This window comes from Anguilla anguilla, chromosome 5, assembly GCF_013347855.1.
Source record: "Anguilla anguilla isolate fAngAng1 chromosome 5, fAngAng1.pri, whole genome shotgun sequence".
NCBI lineage: Eukaryota > Metazoa > Chordata > Actinopteri > Anguilliformes > Anguillidae > Anguilla > Anguilla anguilla.
Window position 1 is genome coordinate 51053333 of NC_049205.1, and position 16965 is coordinate 51070297.

A 16965-nucleotide genomic window follows, 5' to 3' on the forward strand; every position below is an offset into this window, starting at 1 on the left:
TTGGAGCGAATGGCTGTTTTAGGATTCTAGTACAATATAAGCACATTTAGGCTAGCTAGTCCGATAATGCTTAAAAGATAACATGCGCAGCAGGGTAATCAGCCTGTAAGTGCATGTTCCTCTAAACAAAGCTTTCAGACCGCTTGTAGGCTGTCCTGAGTAACTGGTTCTTGTGTCCTGTTCGCTTTTCACTTTCGCATTTCAAAACAATTTCCTCCTATTAGGAATGCCCAGTTGTATTCCGAAACCGAATCGCGGCAGCGTCCTCTGTTAGCTCTGTTAATTGACATTCAGGAGAATGGAGACAATGCATGATGTCAACCTCTATTTCTTTTCACTCCACAGAGAAAACTTCCTGTGTAGCTTGTGCAGGTGAACTGTGTGTCAAGTGACCATTGCTGATCCCCAGGTAGCGCTATGGCCAGTTACATGCTGCTCTGTGTGCTTGCTGGAGTCATGCGGCCCTGGAACTGTCTGTATTCAGAGCCGGACCTCAGGGCCAGTGGTCATGTTACCACAGGATTCTGTGTTTTTTATGGAGAACAAAAGGAGCCAAAATGCAGGGGGAAAAAATACACTGCGTTCTGTAAAGTCTTTTCTTATTTTTTATTACCAAGGGCGTTGACCCAGACTTGAACTAGAACAAAATAATTACTGCTGTTTCTTTGAGCCAATCACCTTTCGTTGTCTGACATTTGTGTTGTTTATTGATCATAATATTCACACAGCCGTTGGTAGCATGGCCTGAAGAGAAAGCGCCTAATTTCAATGGAAGTTGAAATGAGATGTCATGCTCTAGCTATCTTGCTGAACATGAGCAAATAAAAACAGAATTTCCTCCTAGGGTTTTTTTTTATGTTATTAGCCTATGTGGCAAAAATGTGTTTTGGTCAGAAGGGCAAACCATTATTTCTGGCTTATTTCATCCCGCTTCTGTTACAAGTGTCATAATAAAATTATGAATGACACACATTTATGGTGTTATTATTGTGGTGGCCTTGTGAGTTGGCATATTATGGCAATAATAGTTTTTTTTTAATTTCATTGCAAGGCGAATTGGTGTAATGTCCTGCCAAAAGACTATCCCTCCAAAGACGCAGAATTCTGTGGGCAAGCGTGACCACTGAGGACACATCCACATTCTAAAACAGTGTCTTAGTGGGATGAGCCAACCAGTGGGTCCATAGCTTCATGTGTTGAGGAGCGTGGGCTTGCATTAGCATGTTAGCGACTGTCACGCAGGGTCTGCATCAGTGTGGAATGCGCTGCAGGCTACACGGACTCGGGCATGGGAAAGGAGAGACGCCCTGTGAAGAACATCACTCACAAACCAAAATTGACCATCTGTCCTTTTCATTGTGTTTTTTTAAAATGCATATGTTGAACAAAGTTGTGAAAATCAATAACTTTGAAGCCGCCAACAGTTCAGTTTAAGAATAAGTGTGAAGGTTTGTTTGGTTTGGTTGTGAGCGGAGTGTAGTCTATTATTTTTCAATTCAGGAAATTAATTGAAATTCAATTGACATTTTTTTGGCATTCTTTAAATCATGAATTGGATTTCCTTGAATAAGTAGCAGGTTATAAGAGATCAGTGTTTCATTAAAGCTTGAATAACCAAGTTGACTTTATATTATAGACTCATAAAGGTAGACCGCATTAGTGGCCAAACTCTTCCTGAAGTACCAATGGACACATGACCCCATGTGCCTCTGTTATCATGCTAAAGGTTTGCAATGCATAGGAAAATGTCCCAGCAATGCACAAAGAAGTAACTGTATCCTTGGCTTGTGAAAAGGGAGAGGTCGTGAAAGAGCAGGAAGAGAAGGAAGGAAAGCAAGAAGTGGAGAGTCTTAAGGAAAACGGTGCACGGTCATGAAGTTTGACTTTTCATTTACACGTACAGGCCGGCACTAACAAGTTCTCTCCATTTCCAGATGGCAGATTGATCCTCAGAGATTGAAAATATTGATTTAACTGTGAGTCTGTGTCTGTGGACCTGGGGGAGTGTCTCCTGACATTGCGCTCCGTCCTGTGTCCCTGTTGGGCTGCAATCCCCCGGGGCGGGTGCAGGTATTCACACAGTAACCACCAAATCCGCCCGCCTGTCCACCTACATCAGTCCAGTGGCCCATGTGACTCCCTGGCCGTGTATTTGATGCTGTGCACATAACCCCACCCACTGCCCCCCCAGACCTGCACTCTGTTAATTAGCACACATCGTGACCAGTAGACTGGCCTCGGCAGTAATGGATTTGATGACATAGTTTTTCGCCTTTAATTGATAGTGATTCAGTCAAGGACGTGCTGTTTTAACCGGTCCCTGGTGAGCAGAGGGGGCTGGAGGGGAGTAGGCCCGAAGCCTGGGCCTTGCTTGTGCACCACAGGCTGCTCTGAAAGGGACTGACCACAGCTACGACTGTAGGCTGACCGGGCTGCCACTCCTGCTGGCATTAGACACAATTAAAAAACTAACTGATAGGATGTGTGTAATTCAGGTTGCCTGTTTGGCAGGAATATACAGCCGTCATTAATCTGCTTCTTCAAGACGTTACATCACTTGATTCAGCTAGAAAAGCATCCCTCTTCCGGGTACCATCGTTAAAAGTTTAACATATCGATTTCTTTTCATGTTTGGAATGATAAAACTGTTTTTTAAAGAGCCATTCATTTTAGAAGTCAATAAAAAGGCATTAGGAGATCAGCAGTCTCATTAACAGGCTCCACCCAGGGTGTTTTTATGAAACATTTGCCCTAGTTCACTCACCGGTCATTTTTATTCAAATGTGAGTCGAAGCGTTTGCATTTGTTCTGTGAGCAAGACACTGAATTATGGATGTCAAGGAAGAGGACATGCGTCATAATGCATACTGTGTCATACCTCATAAAATAAAAGCTATTCAAACAGCCTCCCAAGTCAAGAGCTTGCTCTTAAGGCCTTAGAATGGGCCACAGTAATCTAACCAAATACCAGTTGCACGTCTTGAGCTTTTTATTTTCAGAGATCACATTTGGGACCCGTTCTACAACGTAAGACTTTTTAAAAAATATGCCATGAACTGACAGCCTGTTTTAGTCATTTTGCCTTCATGATTAAGCTGTGGAATTTTCCATTCCGTAGAAGGTGCTTGTGCAAACATCAGCTTCAAAAGGAAAGTGTGTTTGTATTGCATTCTCTTGGAGGCGAGAAGAAGAGTCACTTAAGGGCGCTTTCTCCCCCAGTGTGAGCGAGATTTCCAATTTCTCCGAATTCAGAGCTGTCAGGCTGTCCATTCAGTCAATGTACACCGAAGCTGGGAGGAAACATGGGTAATTACTCCTCTTTAAGCTTGTGTCTTTGAACCAGCTTTTTCTTTAATGACTTTCTTGGCAAACCAGGATCTCTCTGGCGCGGTCGTTCAGGTGAAGGGATCGTCAGTGTTCTGCCCGCACGCTTGCTCAGCTCGTGTTGAGCGTCCTGCTGTGCGCACACAGCTTTTTTTCCCAGTCAGAAAACTTTTTAATGCTCGCTGCCTTTTTTTTTGCCGGGCGAGGGCCAGGTCGTCGCGGCCTGTGTTTCAGAGCGGCAGTTTAAAGCCTCCCGTAGTCCCACAGCTGCCAATTACATTTCCCTTCGCTCTCAGGAACAATGGAGCTTACGCAACGCGAGCTCGGGCGCAGACAACAATGAGCCGCTGCTTTCAGAGCCCAGAGCGGGGCGGCGGCGGGAAATTACGACCGCGACCGCCAGCTTACCGGAACCGCGGGTCGGAGCGCGCGGCGCCACCCACACCGCCGACCGTTCCTCAGCCCTTACGGATAGGCCTCGGCAATATCCCGTCCTGGAGGCAGGGCGGCGGGGTCAGGAGCCGAGGTTACCGCGACCGAGGCGCGTTTCGGACGCGGCCTCTGCGAATTCGGCTGAACCGGCGGCTCGTGAGAATCCATCGGGGTGGGGTGGGGTGCGGTGGGGGGCGCGAGGGGGGCGGGGGGCTTTCGTATGGCGCTGCAGCATGCGAGCGCGACCGCAGCAGATGGCTGTGACTTTGGCCTTGAAGTCTTCCTGGGAGCGCGGGGGGCCACAGCCAGGGGAGCTAAGCCCTCCACAATGGGCAGCTGGCCGGCTGCAGGCCGATGTGAGGATCAGCAGATGCTTTCTTCTGTCTCTCTAAAAGGATTTCTGGGACAGAGGGGGCTGCGGCCGTGTCTCTTTGAGCGTAATCATCGCCCCTGGGGGTAGGGGGAGGGGGGTGGAGGGGGGGCGAGCCACACCTTTTCAGGGAAACACCTGCAATTGGTCTGCAGATCTGATCAGCTTAAGCCCCTGACTCCTACTCCAGTGCGATTGTTCAAACGGCCATCTGGATAAAGGGTGTGACCTTTTGTTGAAGCGTGTTTTTTTTCTTCTTCTTCTTTGTTTCTTTTTTTTTTTGTTCTGCAGGCCAACAGGAAACACGCTGTACTAGACTGTTTTAGTTTTTGCCTGCGTGGTGGTTTGTGAAACACGCTCATGCAGTCTTGGGAGAAATTTAAACTCTTAATTTCACGGTTTAACTATTTATGAGCACGTATCCAGTGTGTTCTTGTTTTATCTTGTTAGAGGTGGAAATAGTGAAATGAGCTCACCTGTACAGCTTCCAAGCCACATGTCCCCAGCTTTGTGTCGGTACAGAATGTTTTCTCCTCCTGGAAAGCTGCGTTTCCCAGGACACCGTTGTTTTGGGGGAGGCGAGAGCTTCCTGCCTGCCCCCCCCTCCCCTCACCCAGGGACCTCATGATGAAAGTGTGTATTGTTGGTTTTGTGCTTGTGATGCAAATGTGATCCTGGGACCCTTGAGTCATCAATCATGCAGGGCAGGAGAGACAGCTCTGCCCCATTGCATTCTGGGAAGGCAAAAGGAATGGAAGGATTTAGGGCTGTTGTATTTGTGTAACTGCTGTAATTGTGCACACAGACACAGACACACACACACACACACACACACACACACACGCACACTCACATACACACACACTCACAATAAAGCCATATAGACTAACAAGGTGGTTGCAAGTCAAGTTATCAACTGAGTTTGAGAGTCTTGAAGAGTCTTGTGGCTGCGCGTAGGTGTTTCAGTGAGTCCTGTGGCTAATTCTAGGCTTTTAAGTGAGTCCTTTGTGGCTGATCCTTGCCATTTAAGTGAGTCCTCTGTGGCTGATCCTTGGCATTTGAGTGAGTCCTCTGTGGCTGATCCTTGGCATTTGAGTGAGTCCTCTGTGGCTGATCCTTGGCATTTGAGTGAGTCCTGTGTGGCAGATCCTAGGCTTTTGAGTGAGTTTTTTGTGGCTGATCCTAGGCTTTGAGTGAGTCCTGTGTGGCTGATCCTAGGCCTCTGAGTGAGTACTGTCTGCTGATCCTAGGCTTTTGAGTTAGATTTTTTGTGGCTGATCTGAGGCCTTTGAGTGAGTTTTGTGGCTGATCTTGTAGTGAAGGAATGCTGACTGCCGGTAATGTTTAGTCATTTTCCGGTTTCCACAAAGGCTCTTTTCCCAAAGATAGAATTACCATTATAAATCATCGGACAGCCACGTGTACAAACAATGATACTGCCTGCATTACTGTAACTGTAGGATGTGAAATGCAAGGGAAGGAATTCACTTTTTACTTCTGTCTTGTGCTTTTATAGATTTAATTAAGTCAGGCTCAGGCCAAACTGAATCTGTGGCTTTATGATGAACGACACATACATTTCAGCGTAATGAGAATTAATGATGGATGTTTGTGTTGAGGGAGGAGGGAGGATGGCTTTTAAAACGCCGTTTCCAGCTAAACGCAGGGCAGAGAAGCACCGAGCGGTGCGGCCACATGAAGGGAGGATGGCGTGTGTGCGGATCGCCGCTCTGCCAGCGCGCCCCGCAGTGACATCATCCCGAGCCGCGGACCCAGATGTGCCTGCGGTCGTTCCCCCGCTCAAAAAAGAAAAACGGAAAGCGCCGCTGTGGGAAATTAGCCTCGACAGAAGAAGGTTGTTATTTATTTCATTTGGTCTTAAGTAGACAAAAAGACTGCTGGTAAGCGTCGTGTTATTAGCAATCAAAGGATGTAACCAAGGCAGTTAAGACGTTTAATGCGCCATAGCCTAAGCAGTGTTCATCACGTGTGCCTGTGGGGCTTTGGAGTGAATCATATTAACATTAAAAATGGCACTTGAGATGATGCTAATTTATTATGCCTCAGGGTGCTGAATTAATTGCAGTTTTATGCCTTTTTTATGTATGATTTGAGTGATGATGTAGCAGACGCACGGAGCTCAATGGCTCTTTTATTCTCAGACGGGAGCCTCTGATAATGAGCGGAGGATTGAAGTTTGAAGGATCCTCCTCTGCACCCCGTTACTCTGCATACCGGGGGCTGCACCGCCCGGCCCAAGTCGGGGCGGGGTCATCGCAGGTCAGGGCGGGGTCAGGGCGGGTCACATGGCAGGGTTCGTGTTCTAAGGACACACTGGCCATCGGGGCCATCGATCAGCTCCCGCTCACATCAGACCCCATGGGAGAGCGCGGTCAGTGGCCATCGGACACGGCTGTCACTCACACGCCCCGGCAACCTAAGACCCGCCCACGGAACCCTGGAGCACGGTTCCTATCATCGTCAGTGCAGTGGCAGGCCCTAAGGGTTTTTGTAAATTTGTTTTATTTATTTATTTATTTATTTATTTTTTGGTTATTGCCTCGCTTGCCTTAAATTGATGGTGTGATTTCATAAGGCAAAAAAAATCGTCACCTTGACTAGATTTACATTCTGGAACAGAATATAAAAAACTTTGAGGTGTAAAAGTGATAATTTAACTGCAGCTTGTTCTAACATTCAGACTTTGATTGGGCCTATAAGGCATGGTTTTTTTATAGAAACATAGTGAGTCTAGCACTGTTGTATTCAAATATTATTAAAATGGTCATTTGAAAAATCCCTCACTGCAGTGGTTTGGGGAACCCTGAGAAAGAACCAATAAAAGGAGCAGGAAATGATCTCTAATTAGAGAATAAAACTCTGACCAGTAGCACTAATTAAACCTCAGGCTGCTCAGTGAAGCCTTAATGGAACACCGAGGCTATGCCAAGGGAAACTGCTGTAAAAGAGCCGGGATTTTTCCAGAGAGGGGAGGGGCCGGCGGGCCGAGCAGCTGTGTAAACCCAGGACCGCTGGGGGAGGGGGCCGGGGCAGTCGGGTTCACCATACCCAAATCCTGTTCACAGACTCTCTGGGTGCTGGTCCAAACCTGGTCCCTGTAGAACGAGCACTGGCCCAGGAGAATATTTTTGGGATTGGTGATCTGTGTACTGAACAAGCAGTGCCCTTGTGCCTCTTCAGTCAGAAGCCCGAGTTTCCCCTCTCAATAACAGGGAAAGGAAGGGACTGTTTTTTTTGGGGGAGGGAGGTGATCTGGCACCACAGCGGAAGGGTGGGGCCATTTTTGGGCTTCTTCACAGGGACGAGGTTTGGGGCACCCGACTGTATTAGTGACTGAATTAGCAATGAGTTGCTTTTGGGCCAGTTCTGGGTGACGCACACCCCCAGGACCTCTCAGGGTCGCTAAGAATCAGGGGAGCCGCTGTTCTTGGCCTGTCTGCAGCATCTGTGTTTCCAGGGGTCATAAATATGTAATCCTGTTCCTGCTGTTTTGAGTGACCACAGGAGAACTTGCTGACTCACTCACTCACTGACTCACTCATTCACTCAGTCACCCACCTGCTCTCCATCCCTCCTCCCCTCCCTTTTTTATCTCCCTTTCAAACGGACCGCACATGCTCACCATTGCCCTGCGCACTGTGACTCACCCTTCCAGCTCTGTCACCGGCCCACGTGCCGCTGCCGGGAAACGGGGAGGGGGGGGGGGGGGCTTTGTGTGGGAGGGGCCCCAACCGTTCTCATAGGCCACTCCTTATATGGGAGGTCTGACCCAGCGGGAGGCGAGTGCTGAGAGATGGCGGTGGAAATTGGGGTGAGGAGGTCACGGCAGTGACTACAGGTCTGCTCACTCCCTCCATTACCCAGCATGCACTGGGGCCTCATCATAATGCCACAGGCCCAGCCTGTTTAAAGTGTGCCTGTGGGCAGGCGCGGTGTTTCTCTGCCCGTGTGGTGCTGGCTTTCACTGAACACGCCGCTCTGAACGTGCTGAGTCATTAAAAAACACAACTATTTCTGCCCTGTGCTTTGTTTTGAGTGGATTAACAGGATTTTATTAAATTAAAGGGAAATTAAAAGGGATATTATTACATAGCCAATATTTTTTTTCCTTTATTTAATTCCTTTCCAGGATTTACACTAGGCCTGGTTAGAGTGATTTAAAATTGAAAACCATTCCCTATTTATGAATTTCTTAAAGGGTGTGGAGGGAAAAAAGAACATTAACAGCATTTATTTGCCTGTTTCATGTGGTTAAAGCTTATGAAATGTGCTTTTCTAAACAAATGAAAGCACCCGAGTTATTGAATGATTATTGCCAAGAAAGTTCTAACAAGACGCCTGAGGAAAAGTCTGCCGTTTCCCAGCTTCCCTTTTTAGGCAGATGCTGTAATAAGGACTTTGGAAGTGCCGGAATTTCCCCTGAAATAAAACTCACGCTGATCACTTTATGCGAGTCAAAAGTGGGCCCTCTCACAAACAGCGCAGGGGGGTGGGCTGTCCGAGGTGGCGGGGGGGCGGGGGGTTTGTTTTCGGGTCTTAGCCGGTGTCCCGCTTCATTTCCAGAATGTTGTTTTGCCCGGCGTAGAGGGGAAGGCAGCTGGCCCGCCGAGCCCTGCTGAGTGTTTTTTTTTTTTTTTTTTTCAGGCCGCTGAAAAGAATGAATTACCCAGCAGCGAGCGTGCCTACAGCTGGCCGTCTGCGGGCTTTCATCCACCAATGGCGCGTCCGCGTGAATGCGCTTATTGTGGTGTTGTGTGTACACACAGTGTGCGAGGCCCCCGCACTCATCTGGGAGAGATTACAGTGCCGGCACGCTGGGAGACCGGCCGCCATTCAACATGCCCAGATGTTTTGCGATTGGCCGGGGAGGGTCACGTGATCGGCAGTCAATATGGCCCTTAGCGGAACGCTCCCTGTGAAGACAGAAAAGGCCGGGCTTCCTGCCCTTGCCTTGCTTTTCCCCACTCACCCCTGAACTCCCAGCCTAAAGAAACACACGGTTTTGTGAATAGCTCAACGATCATTTTACACGCTCTGAACGAACAACCCAAGATATCTGCGAGAAATGCTATTTATCAAGTTCATTTTTATTACTCTTCTACTATGCAATAATTGCCTGTTGTTGTGGTTATTGGCTCACTCAGAGCTCAGCAGATGGAAACGTCCTACAGCTGGTGCCGACGTTTGGCGGCGTTTCCTTACCTATAGTCTGCGCGGCGGCGTTCTGTCGGCGGTGCGTTATTAACGTGTGAAAAGGCGAAGCAGGAGCCATTTTGTGCCGTAATTTGAGGAGAGCAGGGGTCTTGAGAATGTTTATGCCCTTAATGGGAAATCGCTGCAGAGCTGCAGATTAATTATGACTTAATGAGTACAGTGCCGCTATTAAATTACACCTGTCTCCGTTCATTTCCCAAAGAGAGCAAGCCGCGGTGTACTTTTATGGCGGCAAAGTGTGGGAAGCTATTAAATTATATTTGTTTTAAAAGGCCGGATATGGGGCTTTTTTTTTACTGTGAATGCAAAGATTTGGTAAAGCATGAAATGTTAATACATTTGATATGAAACCGATCTGATGGGATGGTGTATCTACTGAACACACACACACTCGATCCCTTCTAAGTGGACAGCTCTTCATGCTCTGAAATGACGATTCTTAACACGTCGTGTTTTCATTTAATTAAAATGCAATGCTTCTCTGTTTTCCTTTTGATAGGTCGGAATGAGTTGATAGCCAGGTACATCAAACTACGCACGGGAAAAACAAGGACGCGCAAGCAGGTAAGAGAGCGCGCTGTGATGGCTGCATGCCCTGGTGCATTTGGGCTGTTCTGAGCATGCTGCTGCAGGCACACGCGCAGACATGCGCACGTGCGCATACATATCCACACACACGCATCGGCACACGCATGCACGTATACCTACAAACACAAACACAAGCACACGCGCACACAGACACATGTACATACAGTATACCTACACACACATGTACGCACACACAAGCACCCCCACATACTCCTGTACACGCAGGCACGCTCAGTATACCTACACACATACGCACACAGACATACAGGCACATACACACACACACACACACACACACACACACACAGGCATTGGCAGGTGCCAGGGTTAGGATCAGCCTGCTCATAGCTCTGCATGTGCTGCATGAGAACACACCGATGCACACTGGGGCTGCAGCTGAGCTTCCACCCGCACACACGTGTACACACACACACACACACCCGCACACACGTGTACACACACACACACACACACACACCCGCACACACGTGCACACACACACACGCACACGCACAACCACACACACACACACACACACACACACGTGTACACACACACGCACACACACACACACACACGTGTACACACACACGTGTACACACACACACACACCCACACACACGCACACGCACACACACGCACACGCACACGCACACACACACGCACACACACCTTAAAATTACAATTAAATACTTTAAACCTTAAATATTTTTATTAGTGCCATTTTCAATGTACAAATATTCAGACTTAAAGCTCTGACCTGCAAACAACACTGCATTTACCAAGTACACAAATCAAATTATTTGCCTATGCTTTTAGGTTGTAAAAGTAGTTTTGTGTGGCTTAGAAGGAGCACATAATGCAGTCATTATATTGACCGCTAATCATCTGGAAGGCCATGATAGGGCAAATGTTTACACACATCAAGAGCATCGGGTGTCTTGACCAATCAGCTAACTATGGAAAGGTCACATGATATGAGTACCATGTACCATTGATCCATTGATTGTTCAGTCTGATTTGTGGGGGGCATAAGGTTAGTTTGTGTTTCCCCAGGAATAACTCCAATATAACTTACCTGCTATAATCACCAGTAAAGCCAACTGTTATGTTGCATCTATTAATGCATGTTTAAAATTCATGTGTGCATTATATCTTTGAACCTTCAGCCAATTATTAATTTATGATGGACACCTGTTGAAGGCTGTTAGAAAACGAAGGATATTTTTCCTTTATGGTTTTGAATTACATTAAGCATATGAAATAAATTAGAATTAAGTATTCGCAACACACTTTCTTATGAGCTAGTGCCATGCAGTTAAAGACTTTAGAGCTGTAAAGAGAATTTATAATCACTAAGAATAATATGCCCCTACACCTACAAACACACCCACCCCATGAGGTCTGGAATTTTTCAAGTCTTCACATGATGAGGGAATAACACTACATAACGAGCTCATCGTTTTGTTAACACGTCGCTCTCCGACATCCGTCTGCCCCAGTGCGAGCTGCCATTGGCCTGATTAAAACTGGCAGAGTGAGAGGGGTGTAAATGAGCTGCTATTATTCCCGAACCACAACGAGTCCCACTTCACTCTTTCCCTCCTCCATATTATTATTAGCACACTTCCCTGTGTACCTATAGCCCACAATGCAGCCTGTGCATATATCCCACAATAGAGCCTGTACATATATCCCACATTGCACCATGTGCATATATCCCACAATACAGCCTGTACATATATCCCACAATGTACCATGTGCATATATCCCACAATAGACCCTGTACATATATGCCACAATTCACCATGTGCATATATCCCACAATGCAGTCCATGTATATATATCCCACTGTTCAGCCTGTGCATATGTGCCACAATGCAGCCTGCGCATCATCTTTACATTGAGGTTGATGTGTACTGAGGCCAGTGTGTTCAGCTTTCTGAACACCTTGTGTATATTTGAATGCCAGAATTCTCTCAGCTGAGCTCAGTTGCAGAGGTAAAGAGCCCACATCCTTTCTAATGTTCTCACTTAACTGGGCTAACTGATGAGAAACAGGACGATGCTTTGGTTGCTTAAAGCTTGGTTGCTTGGCTGAGAAGCTTCAATTATCTGTGCTGATTGGAAAGATGGCCGATTCCCTAAAGTGTTCTTAACAAAATAGATGTTATTCTTTTTACATTTTGGGTTTCTTGTTTTTTTGTTTCCTCCTTCTTCTTTCTCAAATTTTGAAAAATGGAGGTGTCTAGTCACATGCAGGTCTTAGCAAGAAAGAAAGTTCGAGAAATTCAAGCTGCTATCAAGGTAGGTTTGGCTCTGCCCAGTCGCAGGGGGGCTTTTCATCGTCATGGTTACAGGCTGTTCCTTTGTCTTCCTCCCTCCCCCTACCCCGCAGGTGTCTAGTCACATTCAGGTTCTTGCCAGAAGGAAATCTCGTGAGTTTCATTCCAAGCTAAAGGTATGCGCTTTTCTGCTTCTGGGCCTATGGTTGCCATGCATTTCACTTCCTGCTTCCCCTGGCGACGGGAGGAAAGCCTGCTGCTGCACTTTCTTTAACCCACATTCTGTGCTGGTGACAGCCTTTGTAGCTTTCCTAATAAAACCCCCTGCATCCCCCCTTTCCACCCCCCCTAACCCCACATTCATTTGTCCCTCTCCCAGCCTTTGTATGGGATTTTTTTTTGCCCATTTTGTGTTTCTTGCCTTTCATTGACAAATAAGTGCATTTGCTTTGAGCAGAAGATGAAGCACATAGGTACTTTGATCTACTGTTTATATTAAAAGCTGTTAATGTTGGCCGAGTGCTATTAGAAAAGATTTGGAGACGACACATGCTGTTTAAAATAAGTTTAAAATGGTAATATGGATTTGTTATGCTATATCCTCCGGAGAGCAATGTTATCTTTTACTGAGATAACATTGTTTTCTTTCAGAGTTTTTGTATTTAACTTTTGTATACATTGTATACATCATTACAGATAAAAATGACAGCATTTGTCCAATATGATAGAATTTTTAAAGAACAAGTGTGTGTGTGTGTATGTATATATATACACATATACACACACTCACATTCAGTATAACTACACACACACACAGTAATGCTCAAAACAAATGGTGCTTGGTTGTTATTCGTTAGCTTGCTTTCCCTCCGCTAATGTCAGCCTGATGTTGTGAAGCAGACTGTCACTATGAGCTTTGTGGACCCAGAGAGTGGGACTGTGGGCCGCATGCTGGCAGGGCACACTGGCTGTTGATGAGTGGCTGGGAGCAGAAAGGTCAATGGCACACATCTTCCAATCAGAGGCGGCGCTTACTGGCTGTGCTGTGAAGGGGCTGCCGCTTCAGGCTGTGAGCGAATGGCACACTTCCTCAACCTCTTCCGCACTCTGTTTCCACTCTAGTGATATTCCTTTGACATTGTGTGGGGAGTCTTAGCCCGGAGAATGACATGAGGCTATTACTCTAATGCTATTTCTCCATCCTGTTCTCTGCTTGCTTTTTATTTCTCGGGCAAATTACTGGCTGTCACTTGCTTCCTTCATGCTGCATCACACTGAAAAATAGTTTTAAAAAAAAAGAAAGCACCTGGTCTCACACACAAGGTTTCAGAATATTAATGATATTAATCACATGACTTGTATATTGCAGTTTGCTTGAAGGTGTTATTTATATCCAGTGTGTAACCTAACAAATATGTATTGGGAAAAAAAGTGGTAATTATGCAATAAAATGTCAATCTAAATATATTAAATCAAATGATCCCACAGCGTACTTGTTTATCATGTGTTTATGTAGCTATCATGTGGGATCATGAACTTTATGTGCTGGGGTGGAAATATTGTCATTGCAATTCTCAAGTGAAGTCATGATGCAAGTGAGTCAGTAGAAAATAAACTCCCTTGCCGTCCTTTTTTTAAATTCATTACCGGAAAACAAACGTGTGTTCCTGCTATAGAATGTAAGATGATGCTAACTTCAAATTGTAAACATAATGAACTGAATCAGAGGTATATTTATTTAATGATAAGCAGTCAGTTGGAATAATACCTTTAATGAGGGCATACATTGCCATGTGTAACATGAATAAACATGAAGATGGATCTTTGGTCTTTTTAAAACTGCAGGAAGTTCTGAGGGAATAAATTAAACCTCTGTACTGAGCAATTCGTTACTAAGAGAACAGAATTTAGAATTTAAGACGTGCAAATGAGTGAGATCTTTAAGAAGTACTGTCCACAAATTAACACACCATACATTTTGATACGTTTTTGCTGTGTTGGGTTGGAAAATTTGTCATCTCAACAAGAGCTGTTGAAAATCCAAAGAAGGACAGTGCAGATATTTCCCTATTATCAATGTAAATTGTATTTTGTGTTAACTGCATGTATAATTATTAGCTACATGTTATGTGGTTTTTGGGTAATTCACAATGCAGTTAAAACATATTCTTGGAAATATGTGTGTTGCTACGTCAGCTCAGAAGAAGTGCATTCAGAAAATTAGTGCACACTTCAGGAGAATTGCTGTTCAGATTTTTTTTGATGGAAATATTGCCCTGCAAACAGACAGCTGTGTGTTCCCTCGCTGTTGCTGGTGTGCAGCAGTCTGGCCTTCTGCAGGTTTTTAGTTCATCGCTGTTACTGGTGTGCAGCAGCCTGGCTTTCTGCAGGTTTTTAGTTCGTCGCTCGCCTTGCACAGCCAAGCCATTTTGATCGGCACACTTTTTTTTTTTACAAATTTCCCAGCGTGCCGCGCTGAATTAATGGCCCCTCATTAGAGCGCGCGCGGGTCGGCCGCGAGTGCCCGGTCATCCGGGGACACCGTCACGAGCCGGAGGAAAAACAGCCCCCCCCCCCCCCCCCCCCCCCGTGTGTTTCTGTCTGCTCTCATCCAAAGCCAATTAGAGATGAGAGATGGAGTGGAGCTGGAGCTGCGGGCTTCTCCGCAGCCTCCGAGGCCCTCTCTCCCTCTCTCCCTCTCTCCCCGCGTGCTGTAGCGCGCAGCGAAATGACTCATTACGGGTCCGCGCCGCGGCTGCACTCAAACCCGAGGCTGTCTGTCGGAGAGGCCCAGCGGATAGAGCAATCCCGCGTTTCTGAGCGACACAGAGTGCGCCGCCGGCATGTCGGGCTGCGTTAGTAAAAATGTCGCCCGCCTCCCCTCCCCTCCCCTCCTCTGCCCCTTGCAGACTGTAGTCAGTGCGTCTGAGCACGCTACAAGTTGTCTCAACTCCCAAGACATCTTGGTAAAGGAAATTCTGTCAGTTTGGTCAGTCAGGCTAACCGAAAGAACCTGAACACTACGCATCTCGAACATTCAATAAGCTGTCGTGGCTTTCTGAAGTGGCCGAAATTAGGGCGGAAAAATGTATCTTCAGTGTTACATCCAGGCGATGTTATTGTCACGCGGTTGTGTAATGCTACGCACGAGGATACCCATCCACTCTATGCTAACATCATTAGTGATGGGGAGCGGCAGTTTTGAATGGCCAAACATGCCCCTTGAGTTTCTGCACAGGGAGCCCTGCCTGCAGGTACCTGCGCTGTGCAGTCGGCGTGGGCGCTCTGTAGCAATAGGGCGGTTTACGAGGACACAGACGGCCTTGTGAAACGTGGCCTCAGACCCATTTTGACTGTAGCGTGTGTGGCCCCACAAGCGTAAGGGTTGTAACATTGCAACAACTCTTGTTTGTTTGCCTTCAGGTCACCAGCATGGTAAGTACGAGTCTTTGCTCTCCCACTCTGCAGCTTCGCTTAAGCTCACCTGTAGGTGTGCGGATCCTTTGCTGTAGTGCTCTCTGGCTGTCTGTGTGCACAGAACCTTAACTGTTGTGCTCTGGCTGTAGATTTTCTGTACCTTAACAGTAGTGCTCTCTGGCTATAGGTATGCAGAACCTTAACTGTAGATTTCTAGGGCTGTAGGTGTGCAGAACCTTATGTCTAGTGCTCTCAGGCCGTTGGTCTACAGATCTTTAATTGCAGTGCTCTCTGGCTGTAGGTGTGCAGTACTTGTGCCCTTCGCTCAGTACCTAGCCACTCCTAAACCAGCCAGCTCAGCGCTCCCCTAGCTCAGTGTCACGCTCTTGCCAGCATGCTCTCCGCACCCCACCACGTCTCACCCAGAAACTGCTCATGTGAACACCTGTCCAGTCCTGCCTTTACTGGGACGTCCTCACGCAAGGGTCTGCTGCCCTGGTCCTGGAGGGTCGCAGGGTCTGCTTTGTTTTTGTTTGTTTTGTTTTTTTTTGGTAATTTAGCATTTATTTGATCACTTAAAACGGATTACACATTTAACTCGCATCACCTGGTTTCTTGGGTGTGCACTGGTTGCTTATTTTACGGTGAAAACAAAAATCAGCAGATCCTGCAGCTCTCCAGGTCTGTTGTTGCAGACCCCTGGCCTAACAGTTGCCCTCTTTACATGTGGTGTGTTGTTTTCCCCTAAAGATGGTGTTGCATTTATAAAATGTATGACATTGTAATATTAATAAACTAAAATTTTTACCATTAGCCCATGAGTGTACAGCAAAGCCAGCACCCCCCCCCCCCCCCCCCAAACACACAATGGCTTTGATGTCTCTGCTCTCTAATGTTTTCTCTGTGGGAAGTCTGGCGGCAGTTGAATAAGGGGACTTAATACTAGGGAAGAAAAAAAATGTTTTTTTGTGAATCACACACAGGCCCTGAGTGTTAATGCACACTGGGAAGATATGTCAAGTCAAAGAACAGATTGCAGTGGAAGCCAAACGGACAATAGTAGCATTCATTTTTCTTCCCCATATCCTCCAGACTATACTGTGTAAGAGTAAGGGGAATGTGTTCCACCTGTTGGCTTGTCTTTGAGTGCATTTCAGCTGGCCTGGTCCCCACTGTCTATATACAGCTATTCAGTTGGGAACACTCAGTCAGACATTCCTTTTCACAGCACTGACGCACTAATGGCGGTCGGTGTTCCTGGCCGTAATCGTGCTTGCTGGCTGGGCATTTGTGGATGGGCTTTCTTTGCGTGTG

At 46.6% G+C, this 16965-nt stretch overlaps 1 protein-coding gene across 5 annotated transcripts in view; it reads left to right on the plus strand.

Annotated features, from left to right (window-relative positions):
- Positions 1-16965, plus strand: part of tead1b (TEA domain family member 1b) — a 55734-nt gene that overhangs the window by 28336 nt on the left and 10433 nt on the right. Inside the window, exons 4-7 of one of the 5 annotated variants that reach the window (XM_035418743.1) lie at positions 9861-9925; positions 12194-12256; positions 12348-12410; positions 15658-15669. In XM_035418743.1, the coding sequence (XP_035274634.1) occupies positions 9861-9925; positions 12194-12256; positions 12348-12410; positions 15658-15669 (203 nt within the window). The remainder of the gene's footprint in view (positions 1-9860; positions 9926-12193; positions 12257-12347; positions 12411-15657; positions 15670-16965) is intronic. The other 4 variants (XM_035418744.1, XM_035418746.1, XM_035418745.1 and 1 more) reach the window with 4 other exon arrangements.